Here is a 25,469-nt window from a genome sequence, read left to right as displayed (position 1 = left end):
TATCCCAAAGCAGGTTTAAGGTAAAACAAAACAAAATCCAACAATCTGAGACATCAGGATCCTTCAGAAGAAAAGAAATCTCTCTTTAGGATGATAAATCTTCGCTTTTCTGGAAAAGGAGAGTGTCCCCCCAGAGGATGGAGAGTCCTTGGTGGTTTAACTGTTAACAACTCCTATATTTTACTAGATTTAGTTCCTCCTGCTAACTTAGCTCCAGGACACTTGGCTTGGAAGGCTGGCGTAGACTTTCTTGGGCAGATATTTTGGGACATTCTCGCCCAGTAGTTTAGGATGAAGGGGTCATAATAAATACCTGGCCCCTCTAGCCTGCAGATTTTTCAAAGAGACGGCCAGCCATGCTTCATCTTCTTCCACACTTTCCCAGTCCCTAGTAACGGTAAAGTGCAGAAAAGCTTGCCAGGGCCTGCAGAAAGCGCAGCGCCTACGAGGCTGGCACGCGTCTCTCCTTCCCTCCCCCGGGAACGATCTCGGCACCTCCCGGTGATGTCAGTGGAATCCTGAGGCGGATCCCTCTCCCGGGCCGGGGGGAGGGCGCACGGCCTCCAGCCAGCTGGGCAGAGCCGGGGTGGAGAAGGCACCGGCAGAGTGGCAGCCCGGTGCCCGGCGCCCGCCTCCCGCCCCCGGACGCGCCGCCCCGCTGGCTGGCCCGCGCCACGCTCCGCCCTGGACGCCGCTCGTCCCGGCGCGGGGGTGCGCGGGGGGTGGGAGCGGGCCCCGGCTCAGCCTGATTTACGGCTCTGCTGAAAACCGCTCGGCTCCCGCAGCATCAGCACCGGCGGTGGCGGCATTAGCCGCAGCAGCAGCAGCAACAAGTCGGGTAAGTGGCCGCCGTTGGGCATCTGCTCCCGCGGTCCGCCAGAGGGGGCGCGGCCGAGGGGCCCGCCTGCGCTGAGGGAAGGGGTCCCGGTTCTCGCAGCACCGCGGGGAGTTGGGAGAGCCGGCTTCGCGGCCCCCACTTGCAGGGCTGCAACTCGTGTGCGCATGATTTATGTCATCCCACCAGTAATCTACTCTGACACCCGCCGACAGGCAGGCAGCGGAGCGTGGGCTGGGAGACCTGGGACCCCAGAGACAGGTCATTGCCTGCCTGGCCAGCTGGTGCAGACCTTTTCCACCAGCCCTGTGGAATTGGGGTTTCCGCTGGGCCCATGAAAGCCTGCATGCTCAGGAGTACGTGGTTATTCATTTCCCCATCCAGAGATGCCACCTCTTTCCCCTTGCCTCTCTAGAATCCTGATTCCCCTTCACCACTTGCCGTGGACTGTGGCCCTGCTCTGGATCAGGGTTTGTATCCCATATCCACAAAACCAGTGGTTAAACATCCCATTACAGAACAGGAAGAAATTCCCCTCTCTGGGGGCCAGAGGCTTATTAACCTGGAAGCTTTGCCAGTCTAGCTGTCTGGGGACCATTTGCATCTCTGTTTTTGAAGAGATTGAGGACCCAATAAAGACACTTTTCATCCTGAGATCCCATTTGGGACCCCTCATTGTGGGATACTTGCTACATTAAGTAGAAGCCATTCCTGGAGGGAATAGATTTGTACTGCTTGCAAAATTGGGTTATAACAGTCATCTGTTGCTAGGGTGAAGGAAATCAATTCCTACAAGGAAACCAGAATTTCCTGTTATTGAAAGAGTTAGCTGATACCTACCCAGCTCAAACATTGGCCAACTTCAGGTTTTCAAGTTAAAATAGGAGCAGAGAAAGCAGATCCATCCAGAACACTTGATATTATAATAAAATCTTGGCCATGGCCCTACTTATACCAAATGATGCTTGACACATCGCGTCCCCAAATTTAAGTAATGCTAGAGAAAGGGACCATTGTTATTCTGATTACATTTTGATTTATGTCATCCCACCAGTAATTAATGAAAAAAGCAAATCGTAGGTTGAAAAAATTTCAGTCCATGTGTGTTTAATACTTGAGTAACTTTCATATACTTGAGAAAAGATCACTAAGCTTGTTCTCTTAGGACTTATTTTGACAATTCATGTGAATTTTTCTCATTTTCATGTAAGTTATGGTTTTGCATGTGGTATATTAAATTCAGGAGGGCAAGAAACAGGAGTTCCTCTTCTGGGTCTGCCCGTTTCTTTCTGACTTGGGGTTCATAATGCTTTCTTCTGGGAAGAGGGAGGATTATCCACCTTTTTTATTCTAGGCAGGTGTTGGCAGACTTTTTTTTTCTGCAAAAGGCCAAGTAATGAATATTTTTGACTTGCTGGGCATAACATCTGTGTCTCACTTATACTACTCACCTCTGATATTGATGTGCAAAAGCAGCAGTAAATGATACAGAAATGAATGGATGTGGCTTGCTGGATTTGACCTGGATTTGCTGGGTGTAGGTTTTAACTTTGACACAAAATCAATATAAAGTATTCTATACAAAACTTGCTTTAAACCAAAAGGCCACTGCCCCCATGGAGATGAGCAGCAATCATTTTGGTAGTATTATGTATTTATTTATTTTAAACTCCCCATTTTTCCTCCCTCCCAGGACTTTTAGAGTAATGCAACAGAAGGCTTTTGAGGAAGGCAGATATCCCTGGCAGGAGTCCTTTGAAAATGTTGCTGTGTGCCTGCCATTCCGCTGCCCGAGGTGTGGAGACCATACCAGATTTAGAAGCTTGTCATCCTTGAGGGCCCATCTGGAATTCAGTCACAGTTATGAAGAAAGAACGCTCCTGACAAAATGCAGCCTCTTTCCATCTCTCAAAGACACAGAACTACTCCCTTCCTCCGAACTCCTGAAACAGGGAAAATTGCAAAGCCATGGCAATGTGGTAAAGCAGAAACCAAGCTATGTTAACTTGTATAGCATTTCGCATGAACACTCCAAGGACCGAAAGCCATTTGAGGTGGTGGCAGAGAGGCCTGTGTCCTACGTGCAGACCTATGCTGCGATGGACATACGTGCAGACTCACTGGATGGGCCACGGTCGAGTCCTGGACTTCCCACCTCAGACACGAAAGCCTCTTTCGAGGCACATGTCAGAGAAAAATTCAATCGCATGGTTGAGGCTGTGGATAGGACCATTGAGAAGAGAATTGATAAACTCACCAAAGAGTTGGCCCAGAAAACTGCTGAACTGTTGGAAGTCCGGGCAGCATTTGTGCAGCTGACTCAGAAAAAGCAGGAAGTTCAGAGACGAGAGCGGGCCCTCAACAGACAGGTGGATGTGGCAGTGGAAATGATCGCAGCACTAAGGCAGCGCCTGACAGAATCCGAGGAGGAGCTTCTTAGGAAGGAAGAGTAAGTGGTGCTGAGACAGGATGCTAACCCCTTTGCTTTAGACACCTCTCTCCAAGTTATAAGCAAATGTTAAGCAAGATTTGATTTGTAGTACTTATAGGTGTCTTGGCTGCATTTCTCTCATTGGTATAGTTGAACCAGGAGGTACAGGCCTTGATATTATTCACCCCCTCTGTGTACGGTCTGTAGTCCAGCAACTTTAAAGTCATAGTGTCCAACTCCTTGTTACCTTGGAAACTATAAACCACTGATGTTTTTAGAGGAGTAACACCACCTACATATGGGGGATCCCATAGGTAGTGAAGTTGCAAGTGAAGTTGAATGTGTAGGCGGAAAGAGGTACCCTGAGAGCCATACCTCCTGACAATATCTGTATTATAGAGTCAAGAACTTGAGATGCTGTCTTATTCAAGCATAAAAATATTGCTGAATTCAAATAACTTTGGCTTATTTGCCATTTTGGATTATCTGCCCACATTAATGAAGTGTCATTAGTTGAGAATTCGTTTAATTATAAGTTACATTTGGAAAAAAAGAGACATTAGGAAACCCAGAGGAAAGACATTCTGATATAGCTATACCTCTGTGATTTACATTTGAGATTTTCCTTTTTATAAAATGATGCATGATACTAGATTATCTTTGCTGCTTGCAAAGAGTTGACACTGGTTTTGCAAGTCAGAGGTGATCATAGAAGCTGTTACTTGAAAAATCATCATACTTAGAGAAGAATTTCTTTATCAGTAAGTATGGATTTAACCCACACTGGAAAAGCATAAGTAACAATTCAGTGTATTTTCCAAATGTAGAACATCAGATTTTATTTTAAATGGAGGCTCAGAATTTGTAGAATCAAAGGACATAAAAATTGACAGACTAAAACATCCTAGAAGACAGGTTTCCAAATAATTTGAGTGCTACTATAGAGATGATTTACTTTCATCTTCTCTTTGCCCTCTGGCACTCTTCTATCTTGTGTCTCTTCTTAAAATGTAATAATTAAAACTCCCTAAGAAGCCCTATGTATTAAAGAGGTCTATACTTGCTATCATTAAATGTTTATATTCTACCTTGGAGGGAAGCATAGGCATTTTTTTTTAAATAAAGGAAGGGTAAATTTGAATCAGCTACTGATTTGCTTTACTAGTTTTTTTTTTAGCTTCTGATGTTTCCTGGTAGGAAGGTAGTATTTTTTTTTTTTTTTTGACCCATTGTGGTCACCAAGATGACCTGCCGTACGTACACTGTTGGGAAAATAGCTGATGGGGTTTGCTTTGTGTGTAGAAAAAGGCCTAGAATTAACTTTGTAGTATATCTGTTTGATTTAAGAGCATTGAATTTAAAAGGCCACCTAATTGATATTTTGCATTCATTGGTTTGTTCTATTGTGTAGATTAATAAGAGAAGTAATAATGAACAAAGGGTGTGAGATGGTGGCTGCTTGGACTATGGAAAGACAAGATACCGAAGGGATGGATCTTATGGTTAGATGTAGGTTATTGTCAAGGATCTAACTTTGGGGTGATAGGGTCAAGAGTACTTTATTAAAAATAACTGATTAAATAAAAGTGATCTATACATGGGTGCGTAATGATATTGTGTTATGATTAATCCATGCTGTCTCTTGAGCACCTAATGAAAAACATACACGTAGAAAACAAATTTTTAGCCAGATAGAATTGTATATGTAAAAAAATACCCCCTCCTCTCCAAGAATATCCGCTCCATTCTCTGGAGACAGCATTGTGAAGTTTACTAAACATCCGTCCAGAGCTTTTCTGTATACACATAGTCACATGTCATTTGTACACGTAGAGTTATAATGCTTTTCAAAATAGAGTCATGATGCATACTTTTCTGCCATTTGCATTTAGAGCTGTTTTTGTTTTAACATAATATGTCTCAGGCATCTTTTGTGCTCAAAATGTGAATTATGCCATTCCTTTTGGCTGTTGCATAATATTCCATGGATGCATAAGGCTGATTTAACCAGTGTGCTGTTGATAAATACACAGTTTGTTCCATTTTCATAGTATTATAGTGCCCAGTTAATATCACTGTACAGTTTTGTTGCCAATTTTGTTGGCGTCCCTAGGAGTTTTCTTATTTTTAATTTAATTTTGGGGCTAGAATTGAACCTAGGGCCTTGTGTATGCTAAGCACACACTCTACCACTTAGCCACCACCTCAGCACGAGTTGATTTTTAGTATATCATTTTCAGGCTAACAGAAAACTATGGAATTTTAAAAAACACAACTTGGAATAAAAATACAGTGACGTTGCCTTAATCTTTTAAATGTAAAATAAACAAAAGTCTTCATTTTTTAAAGCTTTAATTTGGGTCCATACTGTCAGTTTCTGTATTCAAGCCTCAAATAATCACTCTTTCTGTAAATAAAATAGACTGAAAGAGTCTTGTTTTCCATGAAGGACACTGGAGCTTTTGGTCTTGGGAGCCACTGTGGACAGCATCCTCAGTGTCTAGCTTTGCCCCTCCTCCCCCTGCCATCTGATTGGGGATGCATAGGAACTGCCCATCTCCTACACCTGTGATACGGGGTGGATTTGGCTGGATCTGCAAGACTAGGTCTTGCCCCTTTCCTCCTTACCACTCCCTTGGAGGGCTGTGCCCTCCACTAAGAGATGGACTATCAGGTAAGGCCAGGCCCTGTTTAGCTGGGGTACATACCAGAAAATGTGCTCCCTTGCCAAATGCCTCCACATAAGCTCTCAAGGCCCATTTGTGAGAGAAAGTAGATTGTTGTGCTCCTATGTGAAATTGACTTAAGCTTGGGGACACTTTGGAACATAGATGGTTGATTTGTTTTTTTAAAAAAGCAAAAGTCTGATTTTTAGCATCCACATAAGACTTTCTTACCTATGGATTTACCCCTCAACTATAAAAATTCTTTCTTTGAAGTTGAAATAAAAAAATCTCTAAAGCTGCATCTGCCCTGAGGTCATTGTTCTATGGAGGTCATATATATACTGTAATACAGAGGAAGTTTGAATTGGCAATATTTTGTACTTTCACGCTAGTGAATTTTCTTGTACTTGTGTAGAGAGGTATCTGTATATTTTTGGAGTGCAAATCCTAGAAAGAAGTTGCTCATCTTTACAAATTCTGTGTAACTTTAAGTCCCTCTGAAATGGGTATTTACTTATTGACGAGGAATGGGAGATGTTGGGCAGCATTGCCTGTAATCAGGTAAATCAATCCCAGCCACCTTGCAGCAAGGTATCCCTTAACAAGAAAGGTTGAATTTAAATGGTAACTGAGTTGGCCTTTTAGAGTTTGGAGAAATTGAGGGTAATAATGGTAATCCCAAATTTACTTGAGGACCTTTTCCTGGTAAATTTGGAAAGTCACTATAGATCACCAGTGATGTGCCTATCCCTGTACTGGGGGTATGTGGGGAATATAAAATTCTCAATACTTTCCTCTAAGGTGCTTATGTTTTACATAGTAAGAATAAAGCATACCCACGATCATGCCTGTGCCCAAAAGCCAGGGTAGCTTTAACAAGTGCTTAAATGCAAGCCATAGTTTCAGGTTGATAGAACATTAGGGGACAGATCTTTTTACAGGGAGAAGCCACACTGAGGGAATGAGGAGGAAGGGTGGAATTTGCAGTAGCAGCCAGATGATGGTGACATTGAAGGGGCAACTGGGCTGTCAGAGATGGCCCCTGAGTGGATGGTGTGATTTTTGATTTTTAGAACTAGAAGGTGTCTGTCCTCTGTCTCCTTTGGGGGACACGCTCATTACACAGATGCAGAAAATAAGCCCAGAGCAGTAGAATGACTTGCCCAAGTACAAAGATTTAGTGGCAAAGCTGAAACTGAAGCCATTTTCCTGCATCCCTGCAGAGTGCTTTTTCTGTTAGTTCACCATGTCCTAGCCAGACTTCTGAAAATGTGATATTTGCCCAAAGCGTCGAGACTTATGTAATATTCAGCGTGGCCCATTTTGGAATAGGCTTGTTTCTTTGCTATTTTAAGAGGGCTGCTATGATGACATCATTTATTTTTCTGATGTGATTAAAGAAAATACCAGCTGGCATCAAAGGTGTTGGGAGCAGGGAAGTGGTGCCACCACAGCCATGACATTAAGCTTCTGGTACACCCACCCCAGGGCTTTCATGTTCCAGCAAGGGCTTTTAACTGGACTCTCTGGATGTCCTTGCCCAGTCAGGGTAGGGCATGTGTCATTGCCAGCCTGTGATTGCCTCGAGGGGCCTCTTTGTGATCCCATCTCTAATTTCCGTCTACAGCTTTGTGAGCTACAATAGATAGATTCTGTTTCCCTTCTCCCTTCATTGCTTGCCCCATTCCCAGCTTGGAGCCCTGCAGAAGATAACATTTACTAAGAGCCTACTGATTGGCAGGTTCTACTCCAGGTTCTGGTCAAACAGTGCTTCCCCACATGCAGTTCCTTCCTCCAAAGCACTTACAGAGCCCAAGGAAGCATGGCCTCCATCAGATCACTAGGCTGTGATAAAAGAGACATGGAGGGCAGCCTGAGCCCATCATGTCCATTTAGATTATTATCGAGGGCTGGCCATGGGATGCTGGCCTTTAAAAGGCAAGATTGACTTGGTAACTTGCTTTACACAGTCAAACCCTCTGGCCATTTACTTAAGTCATTCCCCATTTCTGGGTCAGCCAAAGCACTGGGTAGACAAGCTGGTGTCCATACTGATGAACAGCTAGGAGACAGGCCAAGAAGCAGAGTGCAATAGAGGGGAGAGGGTTCTGTTGGTTCCATATTGTGAGGTTTCCTCTCTTTTCAAGCTGTGTCCCATGCAGGCTTAATAACTAAAACAGAATAAACCAGATGTCAAGCATGTTTTCTTGGGGATGCCATGTGGTAAAATTAGGAAACCAGAAAAATTTTCTGTTTCTCTCTGTCTCTCCATCTCTTTCCTCATGCCCACACCCAACCTGAGGAACTTAGAATATAGTGTTGATCTACTTAGAGCCAATAAGAATAATTTGTTATTATTATAATTTGTTATTATAAAGATTTATTATAGAATCTTTTTTTAAAAAAGTTCTTAACGAGGAGCATATTGGTTTAGTCCAAGAAACCAAAAAGGAAAGATGAGACAAAAAGCCAAAAAAAATGGGTTGGGGGAGTCTCCAGAGGTGTGGCTGGTGCAGATTGGCCTGTGTGTCCCCTTTGGAAACCAGGTAGGGCCTTGGAGTTTGCAGAGAGGCCCTTGGTGCTTGGAGCTGGCTGACTCTTGTTTCTGGATATACCTCCTGGCTGACATAGTCTGTCTGTGGTGCTCTGTGATCAATAGCTAAACTATTTTTAGCTAGAGGTATTTTTATCATTTCATATACCTCTGAAGAGGTTCATAAATCAGTAATGTAAAATGAAATTTAAATAACTTGGTAGAGCTCTGCCTTTGGGAGGAGAAAGCAATGTTAAAAGTGTTGTTAAGAATAGGAGGCATCAGGTTTAGATCCCACCCCCATTCCTGCAGGAGGCAACTGTGGGTTGCTCATTGGATTTAGGCCCCAGTACTTATCTGGAAAAAGGAAAAATTGTCTTTGTAGAGACAGAGTTGCACATTCTATGCATTCAGCAGATATGTGTTGAGCCCCTATTGTGCACTAGACTCATGTTAGATGCTGGGTACCCTAGTGAAGGAGAGATAAGGTCCCTGCCCTCACTGGTTTTATGATCAAATTGGGTCAGTGGAACAATTGGTCTCCAGGGCTGTGCACTTTGATAGAGTGAGCATGAGGTTTTGTGGCGGATATGGCAGACTATCTCATCTACACTTGGTCATGTGTCTGGGTGTGGTTCCTAGCAGGAGAGCCTGAGGTTAGAGGGAAGGGCAGGGAGAAAGAAACTGGCAGAGGGAACAGCATATTCAAAAGGAAGAGTCTGGCTGGATGCAGGAATGAATGGAGTTTAAATAGACTTAAGAAATGATTTATGTATAGAATACTGTAACTCATGATAGGATTGGCTTCTAGCTGTGTTATTCACATAATAGTGTGTCTTTGGTTTTTCTCAATTAACCTGTCTTCAGCCCACCTCAGAAGAAGTAATTGAGGGGATTCAATCTGTGAAAAATTAAATGATATTATCTGTGTTTTAGACCATATGATCATCCTGTAAATGAATGAACTCATGAGTGAATGAATATTTTTTTCTAACTAAAGCTTTGAAACTACGCAGAAAGGGCTTTTCCCCTCAGTTCCCCCATCTACTCTGTTGATTTCTGAATGCCTGTGAATCCCAAGATACTGTCAGATTTCCAGGCCTGTAACTCATTCTGCATAATAAGGAGCTTCAAGGTCAGGTTCTCAAATATTACTGGCATGTTTTTACTTTATAGTCAAATATTGTTTCATCTATTTAATCAAGACAAAGAGTTTGTAACAGACTGACTGTAAGCATATTTTTCCATGAAACCTTATATTTAACCTTTTTTCCTTGTTAAATAAATAAGTCAAAGATGGGGCCAAAATTGGCCTAGAACCAGTTAATTTCCGCAAAGCACCCCTACTGGATTTCACTCAGCTTTGCCCTTATCTTCTCATCTGGCTTTCTAACTTCACCCTGAATTCTGAGTCAGAGGGATGAGAACCTAAAGTAAAACGACACACACCTTTTACTGCTCTTTCTGATAGCATCAAATTATTCTTTCTCTCAGTCACATTCAGCTCAGCTTTGTAGGTACATATTTCTGTATTTGTTTCTTTTAATGTCTTCTCCCACTACATATATCTATTATGTTAACAAAAATAAAATTTTTATGGAAAATAGCTATTTTTCCAAAAACAATCTAGTGAAAATAATGTTATTAGAAGTTCTGCAAATATGTTTAATGTCTGGCTTCATAGAAGGCAGCTGGACTTTAGTGGTCCTACATTCAGTCTGTTACAGACTCTTTGTTTTGATTAAATAGATGAAAAAAGTAGTATCACACGGATACATAGCAGGAAAATGGAAGGATATTTTAATAGCCTTTTCAAATAATAGTGGATGTTCTGTCTTGATACTGTGCCAAAATGGAATAATTGGTAATTTCTTAAAGATTAATTGCTGTGTACGTCCTGAAAGCATATCAGTGAGCATTTTGTTCTCATACGTTGAAATCCATTGGTCTGTCTTGCACTTTGAACAGATGCTTTGCTGTTTGGAATATAATTATTAAAGAGGTTATATGTGCAATGTGGTTAAACCTCTTTCTTTTCCATTCAGAAATTTCTCAAGATTCCTTGGGGAAGTACATTGGTGGCTCTGGATATCCTTCATCCAGGTGAACAGGATGTGACAAGGATCTGAGATGTACATACCTGCTATTTCATGATTACACACTCTTTTCATTTAATGAAGATTTTTTATACAATCTGCATGAGGAACTTCTTCAGCCTTTGTTTTATGTATTCAGCTTCTCTTTTAAAACAAAATCAGACTATAACCATCAAGCTTGATTTAATGGCCTTTTCTTTTCTAGTTGATGTGATACATTCACAAACTGAAATTAGGTTAGCATTTGTGCCAGGTTGTTTGAAAAATACAAAGGTTATTAACTTCTCAGCTTCAGGGCACAAGATAATTGGATAAGGGAGGTTAGAAAAAGATTCTTCTTTTCTCCAATATGACATAACACTCCATGATAGACTAGGAGCATTAATGTTAATTTTTAAAAGTTTTATATGGAACCAGCAGCAAAACTTATGTGATTTAAAAATACAGCCATAATCATATGCAGTGTTGCATTCAGATTCATTCTCTTGATTTTGCAATATTAATCCTGTGAGATTAGGCTGTCAGGTGTTGCTTTTTCCTCATATTCTAAACTGTACCGCCTGAAGGCCCAAGAGTAGTAAATATGCAGAGAGCAAAAAGACTAGAAAAAATATATAGGAAGTTGGCAATAGTTACAGTAGGACTTGACAGTAGTGGGGTAATAAGTGATTTTTGGTTTCTTGTTCTTTGTAAACATTACTTATAAAAGGTATTTATTTAATATGTGTCAAGCATTGTATTGAATATGGATCATTGAGCAGAGAAAAAAAGCCCTTGATCCTCTAATAGGTCAATTTTCATAATAAATGTGAAATATCCCTGCAATAAAATAAACAAGTATTATAAACCTGAATGAATTGTTGAAAAAAAAAAAGGCTGGTCTCTTGTTTGAATTTTTGATGGTTTTCCCTTGTAAGTACACTTGGAGATGGTTTAATGATTCAGTTATCCTAAGATTTCTTTCATCATTACTAGGCCATACTGCCTAGGATGATGACTAGGATGGCTAGGATGGTCGGCATCTATCAATATGTTGAATGAATAAATTCCTGGCTCATTTATCCACTTTGTGTTCTAACATTTTTTTGCCCTGCAGAGAAGTAGTGACCTTCAACCATTTCTTGGAAACAGCAGCTGAGAAGGAGGTTCAGGGGAAAGCGAGGCTCCAGGACTTTATTGAGAATCTGTTGCAACGGGTAGAACTGGCGGAGAAGCAGCTAGAATACTACCAAAGCCAGCAGGTCTTAGGTCGAAGCCGTGACATCAGTGAGCATGTGGTAAGTCCCACCCTTCTAGTGGCCAGTGTGAGGTCCCCATGTATGGTGAGAGCTGGATGACTGGCAGGGCTCCCGAGGCATCCAATGAAAGCGTGCCTGGGCCACGCCTTTGTGTAGAGGGAAGCCAGATCCCAGATGGGTTGCACACCTCTCCTTCTTCACCCTCTTCCTCCATGCCCTGCTGAATTGCTATAAATAGCTTAATATTTGCTAAATGATAGAGTTTGAAGTATCCAAAGAAATCATTTGTTTCAACCTTGCTATTCAGGTAGATCAGAAGTTATCATTATTCTGTTGTGGAGCTCTTCAGGAGAATCTTATGAAAGCTGTGGTCCTTCTTACTAAAGCAAGATCCAAACACATACACTTTTTCCTTCCATTAATTGGAAGGAAAACGTGGTTCAACCATATCAATACATTAAATAGTGCTAAAGTAGAATTTCAACAAGAAACGTCATAGGTGGAAGGTCTAGGATAGACTTCTGCATACCATTTTACGTAGAGTTGAGGGGATTAAGAAAACTCTAGCGTCCAGATGAGAATCCTGGATGTGGGTGAAGATCCACATTCTCATTGGTGGATTAATTGAGACCCTGGTTTCTTTGTAGTGTGGTTGGGGGACACTGTAGGTGAAAGGAATGGGTGGTCATATTGCCCCCCTATATAGTTTCTTTGGTGTGGTGTCAACAACAAAGGCAAAGAAAGCATTTTTGAAACCCCAAAGTTGTGGTTTGTTTATAACATTTTCATGATTCATTGAGCTTCATTTATGCTTATCTCCTTTTCAGATTTTATTCTTTCACTGTATTATAAGGAAATATACTGTATTATGAGGAAAAGAAAAATAGGAAACAGTTTGGCTAACCAAAAGATTAGCAAGGTTGGCTGACTAAAAATTTGGCTTGAGCTTGTGGAAGTCACGATTTGAAGCAAATGTGATTATGTAATAAAACTAATTATCTAGAAGGAATGAGATGAAAGGCAAGTGGATAAAATAAGAAAGGCAGGGGAGGGAGACAGACAACAGGAAGGAAAGGAGAGAGGAACGTAAAAAATGAAAGAATCTTACCTAGTGCTTGCTGTAAAAATGTATACTCGGCTTAGTTCAGTGAGGCAAGCCCCAGAACCTTCCAGAACATAGTAGATGGGAAGGAAGTAAATTTGTTATGTCTGAGATTTTAGCACTGTTCCAAGCAGCCTCCTCTGTGTGAAACATTTATTATTATTTCCTAGGTGAGTGCCTACTAACTTCTCCATGAAGTACTTCTGAGTACTTCCCAACTTAAACCCCATTTTCTCCTTGGGAGACCATGATGGTGTCCAGTTCTGTTTTGGAGCTCTTCAAGAGAATCTTATGAAAGCTTTGGTCCTTCTAATTAAAGCAAGATCCAACCACGTACACTTTTTCCTCACCCAGGAAATAATAAATAATAACTAGCTGTAAAGTATCCAGTTGTGATTAGCTGTTGTTAGAGGGGGCACTGAAACCTTCTCTTAAAAGAGGGTTGTGGTAAGAGGTCATGGAGCCCCGACATAAGGTAAGAAGGCCTGGCTTTCAAAACATTCTTACTCTGCTTCTGACTGAGAGAGACATTTTTCCTGGAGCCTTTAAATCTTCTATAAAATAAAGATATTGAATTCAATACTCTCTTAAAATCATTTGGCATCCCAAATGGTTTGATCATCGCCTGACTTTGATGGTTAGGAATTCTAAAATTGATAAGTAGCATTAACAGTTTCAGTATTTAGGCTACTAAGCCACTCAGTGCTTGAAATTCTGTACTGAACAAAGGGAGAAGCCAGTGGAAGGCAAGGAGGATGAAAGGAAGCCATTAGTTTTCCTCCCTCCTCTATTTTTTTTTTTTTTTTCGTACTGGGGCTTAAACCCAGGGGCACTTAACCACTGAGCCATATTCCTAGCCCTTTTTATTTTTGAATTTTTTATTAGTTCTTAGTTATACATGACTGTAGAATCCATTTTGATACAATTGTGTAAGCAAGGAATTTATCTTATTCTAACTAAGACCCCATTCCTATGGGTGTACACAATGGTGGGATTCACTTAGGTATTTTTATATACATACATATAGTCTCATTAAGTTGCTTAGGGCCTTGCTAAGTTGCTGAGGTTGGCTTTGAACTTCTGATCCTTCTGCCTCAGCCTCTGGAGTCACTGGAATTACAGGCATGCACCGCAGTACCTGGCTCTCTCTTTTTAAAATATCTATCTTTGCTCATTTTCTCTACTCAGTTTATTTTTGTAGCTTGAAAATTGAATACCTTCCAGAGACACAGCCCGTCGTTATTTCTCATCACATTATATCATGTAATCCCAAGATTAGTGGCATCTCCACTTTTCTAGTAAGATGATGTATGTACAAAATTGCATGTGTGCACACACAACACACATTTATACACATAAATATGTTCAAATATGATGGGAAATTAAAAAATATTTATGATTATATCTTCTGTATTCCAGACATGATAGGATCTGCCTTCAGCAGACTTGTCCTGCCTAAGGAAAAAAGTTGACTGATCCAAATAAAATGAAGTGCAGTTACGATTATAATAAGGAATCTAGAAATGAGAGCTGTGTGTGAATGGGGCAAGATCAGGCTGCAGCGAGGAGAACCACCTCGTCATAGGAGGGACATGTGGCCCTGAGAAGACGAGGAATGAAGTGTGTAATTTTTGAAAGGATTGGGAAAATGTATTTTCTCCCTATTCCTGTGTATAGTCATCCAAGTCCTGCTTTGAACCACAGTGTGCCATGTTATGAGATGGTCTACAGACCCTGTAGGCCATTTCTCCTTTTTTACTTAGCTTATTTCACTGTAATGATACATATCCACCTGTAAAATGAGGAGCCATGTCTTTGATATAAGCAGTGCTAAGTCTGGCCTCCTGGGCTGTCTGTGATGATAGACACAGAATAACTCAGAAGCTTTTAACAGGGAAAGTGTCAAATGGTATATTCAGGAAACTCTTTGACCCAGCTTAGTGAAGGTGTAGCACCCCGAGAAACTAAAACTTCCGGAGCCTTCACTCTAGCTGCACCCAGGATAGCTCCTTGATCCAGGGCCTCCAGGACAAGCAGACATGCTGTACAGTTCCTCTGCCCCCTGCCAGCTTGCACACCAGATCTCCCTCCTTCAGAACAGTCAGGAATGCCATCCCAGCCCAGCTCTCATCCTTTCTGCTAAGACTGCGCTGCCAAGAATGTGTCTGCTTTCTTCATCTCCTCCTTATATCTACCTTAATTCCCTCTCTCTCCTCTCCCCTTTTTGTCATTACCACTCCAGAAAGCAATGAAATCCCTAGATTGATAAGTGAGTTACTTCTTTCTAAGGTGACTTCTAGCATTAAAATTCTTCTGTGCTATGAAAAAAAATTTCCTTCCCTTCACATTTAGTGCCTTTTCTGAAATAATGTTTTGGCATCTGTATCTTTCCCTTAATCCCCTTGAGCATTTATGTACTTTTTCACCTGGCTGATTTCTAAAAATACAGTGTGCTTACTCAGATATTTTATCTTTATGCTCTGAAAAAAAAATTGCTGTCAAATTAGACACAAAGTGACGTAATATCCCATCTGCCAAAAATCTTTCCAGAACTGCTCACATGGAAGGTCAATGAGACAATTTGAATAATCTTGCTTTAAGTGTTGCTTTTATTTCCTTCAGATTGCTAAATTAGGACTAGCAGTAATTCTTTTAACACATACTTATTGGGGGTGCAGTATTTACTGGGTGCTAAGGAAGCTGCAGTGAAAGGCCCCTGCTCTCAGTGGGGAGGGGGACATAGTTTCATACAGTGATAAGTACTGTGAAGGAAGAAAGTAAAAAGATACATTTGAGGGGTTCAGGGTGGGGAACTTTGGATTGAGTGGTCAGGAAAACCTTGCTGGGGAGGCAGCATTTGCACTGTGACCTGAATACCAAGCAGGATGCAGGTCTGTGGAAAGTGAGAAGCAGAATGTTCTAGGCAAGGAACAGGCAGAGCAGGAGATGAACTTGTGTTTTAGCAAAGCCACTCTGGCTGCTCTGTTGGGAATAAGCTGGAGACGCAAAATGAAATATGGGGTAGGGGACTATTATAATAAAAGTTTAAGAGTGCTGGTAGCTGGAAAAGAGTGGAAGAAGTAGAGATAAGGATGTGTTCTGGGGTAGAATTGAAAAGACCGGTTGCCTTGATGAAGGAATAGATTTAACAGACAAGGAAAAGAGGAGACTCAAGAATAAATCCAAGGTTTTGGTCTAAACAAGTTGGGTACACTACCTATATAGAAGGCAAGTTGGAAAAGAGCTAGATGATCAGTTGCCCTAAGCCCGTAGCAACCTGAATCACCATGCTTATATTTTAGAAGTCCTTGTGGTCCTCTGTACCTATGGGCTCTACATCCATTCATTCAACCATAGATTGAAACTATTTGGAAAAAAATTACATTGGTACTGAACATTTACTGACTTTTTCCCTTGCCATTATTCCCTAACTGATGCAGTGTAACAGCTATTTTGATAACATTTACATTTTATTAGGTATTATAAGTAATCTGGAGAGGACTTAAAGTACATGGGAGGATGCATAAAGGTTCTATGCAAATATGAGACCATTTTATACAGGGGACTTGAGCATCTGCAGATTTCAGTATCATCATGGGTCCTGGAACCAGTCCCCCACAGACACTAAGTGTGTCTTAGCCACACTATCCCAAATACTGAAGTGGCCCCTTCTCTACATTTTCTTTGTTCTCTTCTGTTTGTCTGCTGATGCAACGTTGCTTCATCTAGTGAAAGCTGTATGAGGGAGATCAGGGATGAAAGTCTGGGAATACGCTGGGTTTGCCTATAAACGTAATGGTGACATCTGGATCACAAAATGATAATTATCAATTTATTCTGCAAATGAAATCATTCCGAGCCACAAAAGTACATGCAGACATTTTATTGCATGGGTTATTAGGAGTGGAAAATAAGCTCAATGATAGATGGCCTCGGGGATATTTGAGGGTTTGGTATTCATATGTTCTCATTTTTGAAATGATGTATTTTAGGCAGTAAACATTTTATGCCAATTTCCTCTTAGTTGATACTTTGTGACCAGCCACAACTATATTAAGTTAACGGTAAATTTAGTCTGATACTCAGGAAATACACATCATTTCAGTTTTTAAAGACATGTTTCTTCAAACATTCATTTGTTGGGATGCTTTTGACTTTCTTAAATTTTTAAGATCTGCTGATGTAAGCTTCTTGGAAAGCCCAGCACAGGTCCCCAAGGCTCCCTGAGTAAGTAGGGGCTAAACCTCTCATTCACTGATATGATGAGTGGTGCCATGGGTAACATGCCAGGAACAGTAACTTCCTTCATGGGAATTCACTTTCTTAAAAATGCAGGAAAGAATTTTAAAACCAAATTCAGCCTTCAAGTTAAGTAATATGTTCTCTTATTTGTTTTCTTTCAGCTTACAGATATCTCTTCAAATAGGAAACTCAAATGCCTGTATGTATATCTTCTTATACTTGGGCCATTTGATAACATATGTTTGTTTCCCTGTTGCATTTTATATATCTATAATATAAATGGATTTGAGAGGCTTAGATGGAAATTTACCTGCTTGTATACCTGACCATAAAATGATGATGTAATAAAATCTATTAGCATATGGCAATATGAGAATGCTAGAGTATAATTTTTTTATTGGTTGTTCAAAACATTATAAAGCTCTTGACATATCATATTTCATACATTAGATTCAAGTTGGTTATGAACTCCCAATTTTACCCCAAATACAGATTGCAGAATCACATCGGTTACACATCCACATTTTTACATAATGCCCTATTAGTAACTGATAGGAAAGGTAGTAGAGTATAATTTTGTAATGTAACTTTCTCTTTTGAGAAATAGTACAGTCATAATAGCTCTATATTATTGTTTATTTTAATCTTTTGGTACTGGGGATTGGATCTGGGAGTTCCTTATCACTTAGCTATCCCCAGCCTTTTTAAATTTTATTTTGAGACAGGGTCTTGCTAAATTGCTGAGGCTGTCCTCTAACTTGTGATCCTCCTGCCTCAGCCTCTTGCCATGGGATTACAGGTGTGCACCCATGCCTGACTCTATAGTACTATTAATGTAATTAATATGCATACATTATTATATAAATCATATCCTTTATACTGTCTTTTATAATGTCTACTCAATGGATTTTCCTGAATCCCTTAGTAAAAGAGTCAAAAGATGGGGGCTCTGGCCCCACCTTCTCTGTAGACCAACTAAATAGTCATTTAAATTTTATGTTCTTCAATTTTGTCACTGGGTAGTAGGACTAATAATATCTCCCTGGGAACTTAGTATCATCTGATCATTTCCTGGGGATCACAGGAACTTTTTGGAAGAGAAATACCAGTATTGATGATTTGTCTCAGTGGGAGCATTATCACCACCGTGCATGCAGGAGTGATCATGCCATGACTAGTTACAATTATTTTAAGGCTTAAAGAGATCTTTTTTTCTGTTCATCTCCCTTCCACTCCCACCTAACTATCTGTAGAAGCCGAGGACACCAACATTCTGTGTGTGGCCATCCTGATCTTAAGGCCCATTTCCACCCGAAGGGAAGGAGCTACCTGAAGAAAGCCAAGGATGAGAGAGCCGGACTGCAGCCTGCCAAGTCTGTTCATGAACAGGCTGAGTCCTCAAGAGAACTCTGCAGACCACCCAAGAAAGGGGAGCTTCTGGGGCTTAGCCGGAAAGGCAACATCAGGCCCAAAATGGCTAAAAAGAAGCCAACAGCGATTGTGAACATCATCTAAAAGGGTGGGTGGCTCAGGACCATCATCTCTTGCCTTTGGGGAATGTTGTTCCAGGGACCAATGTGATTGTCCTTTTGGGCACATCCCACAGTAAGACATTGGAAAAGCAAAGATCATGATGCACATAAGCACCTCAATTAACCAGAATTTAACAAAGGGGAATCTCAGTGAACCAGAATTTTATTATAACCTCCTTTTAAAAGGTTTAAAAGCAAGAAGCAAATTGTAGAAAGAACAAGAAGAAAAATAAAATGAAACAGTCTTATCCAAAGGTTTTAGTAAAACAAAGCTCCAGCTGATAAAATAATTGGCCCAGTCTCCATTAGTCCTGGCACCTGGGCCCCTTATGCATTGGTCATTAATGTTCAGGCTCAGGGCCTCACAAGATGTCAGACACTGGCAGAAATTTCATCTGTAGCCACAGCTTTCTAAATTGTGAGGCCAGGAATGGAAAAGTTCTGTTAATAGCAATGAAATGAAGATATTTTTGTTTGCATCTAACCTCCCCCTCTGTTAATTTGAAAGCCTCCAAAATAAGGATTCCTGTTTCCCCCGAGTTTTCTTCTGGTTAATCAAGATTTCAATCTTTAGGTTGCGTAAGGGACTTGTTCAGTCAGATTTCAGTTTTAATTTGACAGATTGCTTTTCAGTTTGTTAGTTTGAGTCAGGTTTTTTGGTGTCCATAGATGCATGTTCAGATTTTGGCACACCTGTGCAGTCGTCTTTGGCTGAGTATTCTGCACCCTCAAACCCAGCTGCCAGCCTCTATCTTAATAGCTGCTTTTGTGGTGTGGTTGAGGAGGGCAGTAAAACCCTTTTGATCAACAACCATCATTGGTGCAGCATCTGAGCACTTGGCATGACAGTAGATGGCACAGTTAGTGCATTGGGACCACCCTGGAAGCACTGCAGCCCTCACCTAAGACCACCTCCCCTGGTAGTTATCAGCAGCTTGCTCTCTATTAACCATGGGCATGACTTTCTTTTTGCTGGCTTAACTTTTCCAAAGAGCAGCTCCTTTCACCTCCTGCTGCTTGTATTAGCCCTTTTATGGCTAAAATATACTTTCTTACCTTTCAACCAAGTATCTGGGGTGTTCACTGTACAGTGTATTCTAACATAATTTCTGAACTAAACAATGCATGTAGGATCCAGAATCTGACACCATCTTCCCCAAATAGTTTTTTTTTTCCACAAAGAACTATCTTTTGAGAATTTCCTGCTTTAAAATTTTCTTCTAGAATGAATTTCCATAATTTTTTTCTCATAAATTTTTCAATGCCATTAGGTCTCATGCTGAGTTTTCAAGTGCTGACATCCTTCTGGAAACAAGAGCAATGTTGTCCACAGATATATACACATATACATATATATAATGCACATACAAGATATATGTCAGGTATATTAATAATTTATTTTTAAATCCTCATGGAGAAAGTGTGTGTTTGTGGTGGGTGGTTTTAAAACTGTATAGGTTTGCTCATGTAAATTGAATTTTCTTATTTTAAAAATTAAAACTGTAACCTAATTAACACTAGTTGAATTATGATTGTTATTGCAATAAGCATCAGATTAGCAGTATATTTAAAATAGGTAATAAAGCAGTTACTTAAAATGACAGTAAATCAAAAAGTGTAACTTCTTATTTAAATATTTTGAACCTATCATAGTGAAGATGTTGATTTTTTTGAGTGTTCACTTTGACCTTTGGCTTATGGGGGTGGACCATTCGTATGGTACGTAGGCAGCTATCAAGTGGGAAAAAAATATTGCTGTGAATATCACTGTTTAGGCTAGCATTGTAAAAATGGTAATGTTATTATTTATTTGGATACTTAATCTCCTCCAAAGTTATTTAATATTGATGCTTCTATCATGGTTGCACTTTAGCTTTCCCATACTAAAAAATGACTTGTTAGTTGTATTGCATGCTCCTTGTCCTGTAATGTGTGTGCAAAGACAACAACTTTTTAAAAAATGCTATAGCCAGATTTTTTTTTCTGTTTCATTTTAAATAGCTCATAATTTTGATGTTCCTTTAACATGCCTAGAGGGCGTAGCAGCTCTCTTTGACAGTGGTATCCAGTGATCTTCAGAAAGCACCATAGTGTCATAATCTATAAACATCACATGAGGCAAATAATTTTGAGATTTATTATATTAAAAAATTTTTTTTTGATATCCGGGATTGAACTCAGGGGCACCTAAGTACTGAGCCACATCCTCAGCCCCTTTTTATTTTTTATATTGAAACAGGGTCTCACTAAGTTGCTGAAGTTGGCTTTAAATTTGTGATCCTCCTGCCTCAGCCTCCTGAGTTGCTGGGATTACAGATGTGTGCCATGGTGCCTGGCTTAATTTTTTTTCTTTTTAAGTTCAAACTAAATTATAATCCCCATACAAGGAAATGTGTTACGTATGTTATACTTCCTTTGAGACATAAATTTACTGTTGAAATATGGGAGCTGGTTTATTCAGAGGGATACTCCATTTACATGCCATGGCTTGAGCCGTGTGCCATGGGACACCATTTATGTCCTATTTTAAAATAATTTTCTTGTCTCCCTGGGCAATTAACCTTAAAGTTGAGGCAGTCGCTTTTTCGAAGAAATCACCAAAGTTTCTGGGAAACCGTGTTCAAAGTTAAACTGAAGAATAAATGAATTTTATTATTTGTCTTTTAGGGGAGAAAATTTTATTTGAACTATTCTTTCTTTTTTTTTCTTTCTTCCCAAAATAAATTACAGATTCTTATCTACAAAGTACAGGTTGCTTAGACACCGTTTTCCAGTATTCTGCAGGGCCAGTCAGTTGTTGTACAGAAGTTGGAATATTCTGTTCCCAGAATTTAAAAAAAAGTTTTTAGATTATGAAATATGATAATAAAGCTATATTTCTGACTAATGTGTTGTTATGTTTTGTCTAATTCAACTATTTTTGGGGAACCCAACATGTTGGTCTATTGACAGCAAAAGAGTCCTCAAATGATTTGTTCGTTGTATATATCATCACCATGGCCTTGTAAACTAGAAGCTTTCTGGAAAACTTAGCTTGACTGTTTTGTTCATCCTTTGCCTAAATCTGAAAGCTCTCTCTACATATGTTCACCCTGAGAAATCTTCATTAAAAGCCCATTTGGCACTTTATTCCTGTTTTCCTCCACAACTAGGAGTAATTTTTCTACAGTTTTTTTTTTTTAAAAAACTTGTCAATTCCTAGCAGAACTATGAACAGATTTTACAGTATATGGCCCAACCTGTATCTGCTCTCCATCCTAGTCATTGCAAAATCCAGAGTGGTTAGGATAGAGAACAGGGAGAAGTGTATCACCATTAGAATCAGCCATTGATCTTTGAAGAACTGTGGGATCACAAAAATTTAGGGGATTCCATTTGTTCAGCTGATAAGGTTGTTGAGGAAGTGACTTTAACCTGTTCTTAGCACTGTTCAGGTTAAGGTTATTATGTGTTCACCAAATTATAGTTTTTGCTTCTTTCTTTTTGAGAAACCAGGTGACATTCCCGATTATTTATGGGCATTAGAAAACAAATTCTAGTATCTTGATTCTGTTTAATCTGGGTTTTTGAAAAATGAATTCCAGGGCTAGCACACATGCATGATCCTAAACAGAGGGCCTAAAGCAATTACAATATAAATGATAGGGAGATTTAGATATTGGATTCATTGTGAAATTAAGGTAGTTGATTTTTTCTTTTATTCATGTTCTGTACCAGTGAAATGGAGACGTGATTATTTAAGAAACAGCTATATAATCTATAGCTTGGTGATAAATTTACTCTGCATGTATAGCTATGATTCTAAGAAGAGTTTTTCCAGAGGAGGAATGTTATCTATAGGCAGGCTACATTCTGCCCACCCTGTAATGGGGACATTGGCTGATTTCACATTTGGGGTGGTAGGTGCCTAGAATGGTAAATGAGGACTTTGATACCCTCATCCTGTGAGAAGAAAAGATAAAACAGCTGTCCTCAGTTATCTGAAGTGTCAACACAGGGGAAATTACTTGGTAATATCTTTGAAAGATATTACCAACATCTTGCCTTCCTTAGATATTTCCAGGTAGTTTTAATTATGCTTCAACATTTGACTTTCTTTTGAAAAAAAAAAAAAGTTGTAAAGAAGCAGAAGTCAAATCATTGAATGAGGAAATCTCTAAGTGCAACATGGAAGCAGTCACCTTGAAAAAAAAGTGAGCTCCCTCTCTCTGAGTTCCTCTTTATGGAAGGTGGAATGGATTCTTCTAGAAGTTTTATAGCTCCGGGATCCTATGGTATATGTACTGATACTACATTAATACAGATGTTAGCCACAATAGACTTAATGTTGATGTGGCACACTTGGAGACAGGGACTTTGTAAAGTTTTCTGTAACATATATCCACACTGATCCTCTGAGAATCCTTTTGAGACAGGGAGGGATGAGGAGGTATATTTTTCTTCTCTTAGCAGGTGGAGAAACAGCAGTTGTAGAAGTAGGAGATGTACATCTGGCACTGTTACCTCAGCATGTTGAGCTTCTCAGAGCGGAAGCATCTCACCTCGTTGAGTGTGGTTTCAGTGTTTCCAGAGAAGGTACATTTTTGTTAACAACATGGTTCCTGAATGCAAGCCAGCCACTTCATCTGGTGTTCAGTTGAATCAACAGCAACCCTTTCCAACACTGGGGGAGGAATTGGCAATGTTGGACCTGGTGAGAGATGTATGGCATGTTAGGCTCCAACATCGTGCCTTCCGTAGGCATTTCCGGGTAGTTTTAATTATGCTTCAACATTTGACTTTCTTATGAAAATACTAAAGATGGTGACTAGATCCCATTTTACAATGAAACCAAGGTTTATGAGGTTTGAAAAATTCCTTCTGCATTGCATCCAATGCTCTTTCACAACATTGAGCCTCCTCACTGGAAAAAGTCCCAGAGAAGGGTCTTAAAATATATGAATTTATTGATTACACAAAGGTCCTCATTGTCCTAAAATTCACTTCAATATCAACTATTGCACCCACTTTATGCAAGCCACTGTAAGGGATATAAATATTACCACACTGTAATCTCTAGACTTCCACCACCCTTTATAGAAGAGCTGCCTGCCCCAGCTTCCCAAGAATTCCAACATCTCAAAAGCCAATGCCTCAAAGTCTGTTAGAGTTTAGTGCACACATTTTTGGACACTTCACACTGGTACTTTACTAACTAATGAGTGGCAGTAAGTTCACCCTGGTTGGGTGTATGTCCTAGAGGGTTTTTTTTTTTCCTTTTTTTTTTCTAACAATCTCTTCTTTTCCATTCCTAATTCTTTGTTCAAAGGAAAAGACTCCACTCTTCCTATTCTCAGAAATGTTCCACTTTATTCTTAAGTGTGCCTATATCTTGACATGATAGCTCACCTTCTCATGTGATCCAAAACTTGGGGGAGGAACCAAGATTCCTTAGGGAGAGGGACACCCTGTCCTGAAAACAAAAGAGCTTAATAGAATGGACTAAGGGCAAGTGAAAGGACATAGTTATTGGGATGAAGAACAAAGCCTGTCACTTGTCCAGTGTGCCCTGGCTTGGGTCAGCCTCTCTACTCATCTAGCAGTACACCTCTGACTGACACCTTGGACCACTTCTTCCTTTCAGAGCATCTGGTATACCCCACTTTCTATACTGCTTTTATGCCGTGATGTGCCTTTGCCTGCAATGCCCTTCTTCTTCATCTAGAATGTCTACTGAGCCTTCAGATTGCAGGTCAGTAGTCACTTCCCCAAGTCAGCCTCAAAACACTCAGAACATGTAACTTTTCACTGTAGGACTGATCCCAGGATCCCTGTCATATTTCATGATGTGATTCCTTGACTCATCTGCCTCCCTTACTAGTCTCAGATATAATTAAAAAAAGAAAAAGTGCAATGTTGAGAAAGTGGATGTTCTTAGTCAGGAAGAATGAAAAAGGAAGTGGTTTTTGAAGAATGAGTAGGATTGGAAGTAGCAGAAGAGAGGAACATTTTAGGCAGTTTGGGCACAGTCATAGAGGTGAAAAGCATGGTCAAGTGGTGCCTGGGAATTAACATTATTTTACCTTGCATAATCATTTGTCATGATCATCTGTCTCTGTCTAAAAGGTAAACTGCTCAGATCTGCATCTATCCTACTATGAAAATACTGTACTTCCCTTGGTGTCTCAGGGAAGGAGGTCAGCTTGCTGGAGAGGGGTCAGTAGCTCCAGCTATGGGAAGAGAAGGACTACAGGGCACGGAACCAGGCAGATCACTGAAGCACTGCCCTCACAAGGCCTGTACAGCTAGGACTGCAGCACTCAGACTAGCTGGTCCCTTCTCTTATCACTCTCCTTTTAGGCTGCATCTATGGTAGCATAGAAAACATGGCATTTCCTTCTTCTGGATCCATGATAGACATTCCCAATTGACCACAGTCATCTATCCCTACAAGCTCAGATAGCCTCAGAATCCTTCCTTGATCTTAACAAAGTAAAACTTATTTGTAATTTTAGAATTATGAAATCATAAATATGTGTTGTTTTGAGCCACTGAATTTATGGTGATTTGTTACAAGCAGCCATAGAAAATGAATAGACAAGCTAATCAGCTACAGCATACAGATTGCAACCTATGTTCTGTCCCTCAACAATGGTGCAGTGGAAAGAGCGATAATGTGAATATCCTGATTTACAACATAATTCTGCTGGGACTGTGGATCCAGTTTCCTCAACTGGAAAATGGACAGAATGATGTTTTGCCTTAGCCATGTAGGAAGTATATGGACACAGTCATGAAAGCTTGCCTCTCGTATC

General features: G+C 40.2%; 1 protein-coding gene across 1 annotated transcript; it reads left to right on the top strand.

The window, feature by feature from the left end:
• Positions 1-739: 739 nt before the first annotated feature.
• On the top strand, positions 740-21,496 carry Znf365 (zinc finger protein 365). The gene is made up of 5 exons (XM_027931442.2): positions 740-838; positions 2,529-3,284; positions 11,658-11,838; positions 17,305-17,342; positions 18,397-21,496. The coding sequence occupies exons 2-5, from the start codon at positions 2,542-2,544 to the stop codon at positions 18,656-18,658; spliced, it is 1,224 nt and encodes a 407-aa protein (XP_027787243.1). The 5' UTR covers positions 740-838; positions 2,529-2,541; the 3' UTR covers positions 18,659-21,496.
• The last annotated feature ends 3,973 nt before the right edge of the window (positions 21,497-25,469 follow it).

This window comes from Marmota flaviventris, chromosome 4, assembly GCF_047511675.1.
Source record: "Marmota flaviventris isolate mMarFla1 chromosome 4, mMarFla1.hap1, whole genome shotgun sequence".
Lineage (NCBI taxonomy): Eukaryota > Metazoa > Chordata > Mammalia > Rodentia > Sciuridae > Marmota > Marmota flaviventris.
This window is presented reverse-complemented; position numbering and strand designations above follow the sequence as displayed.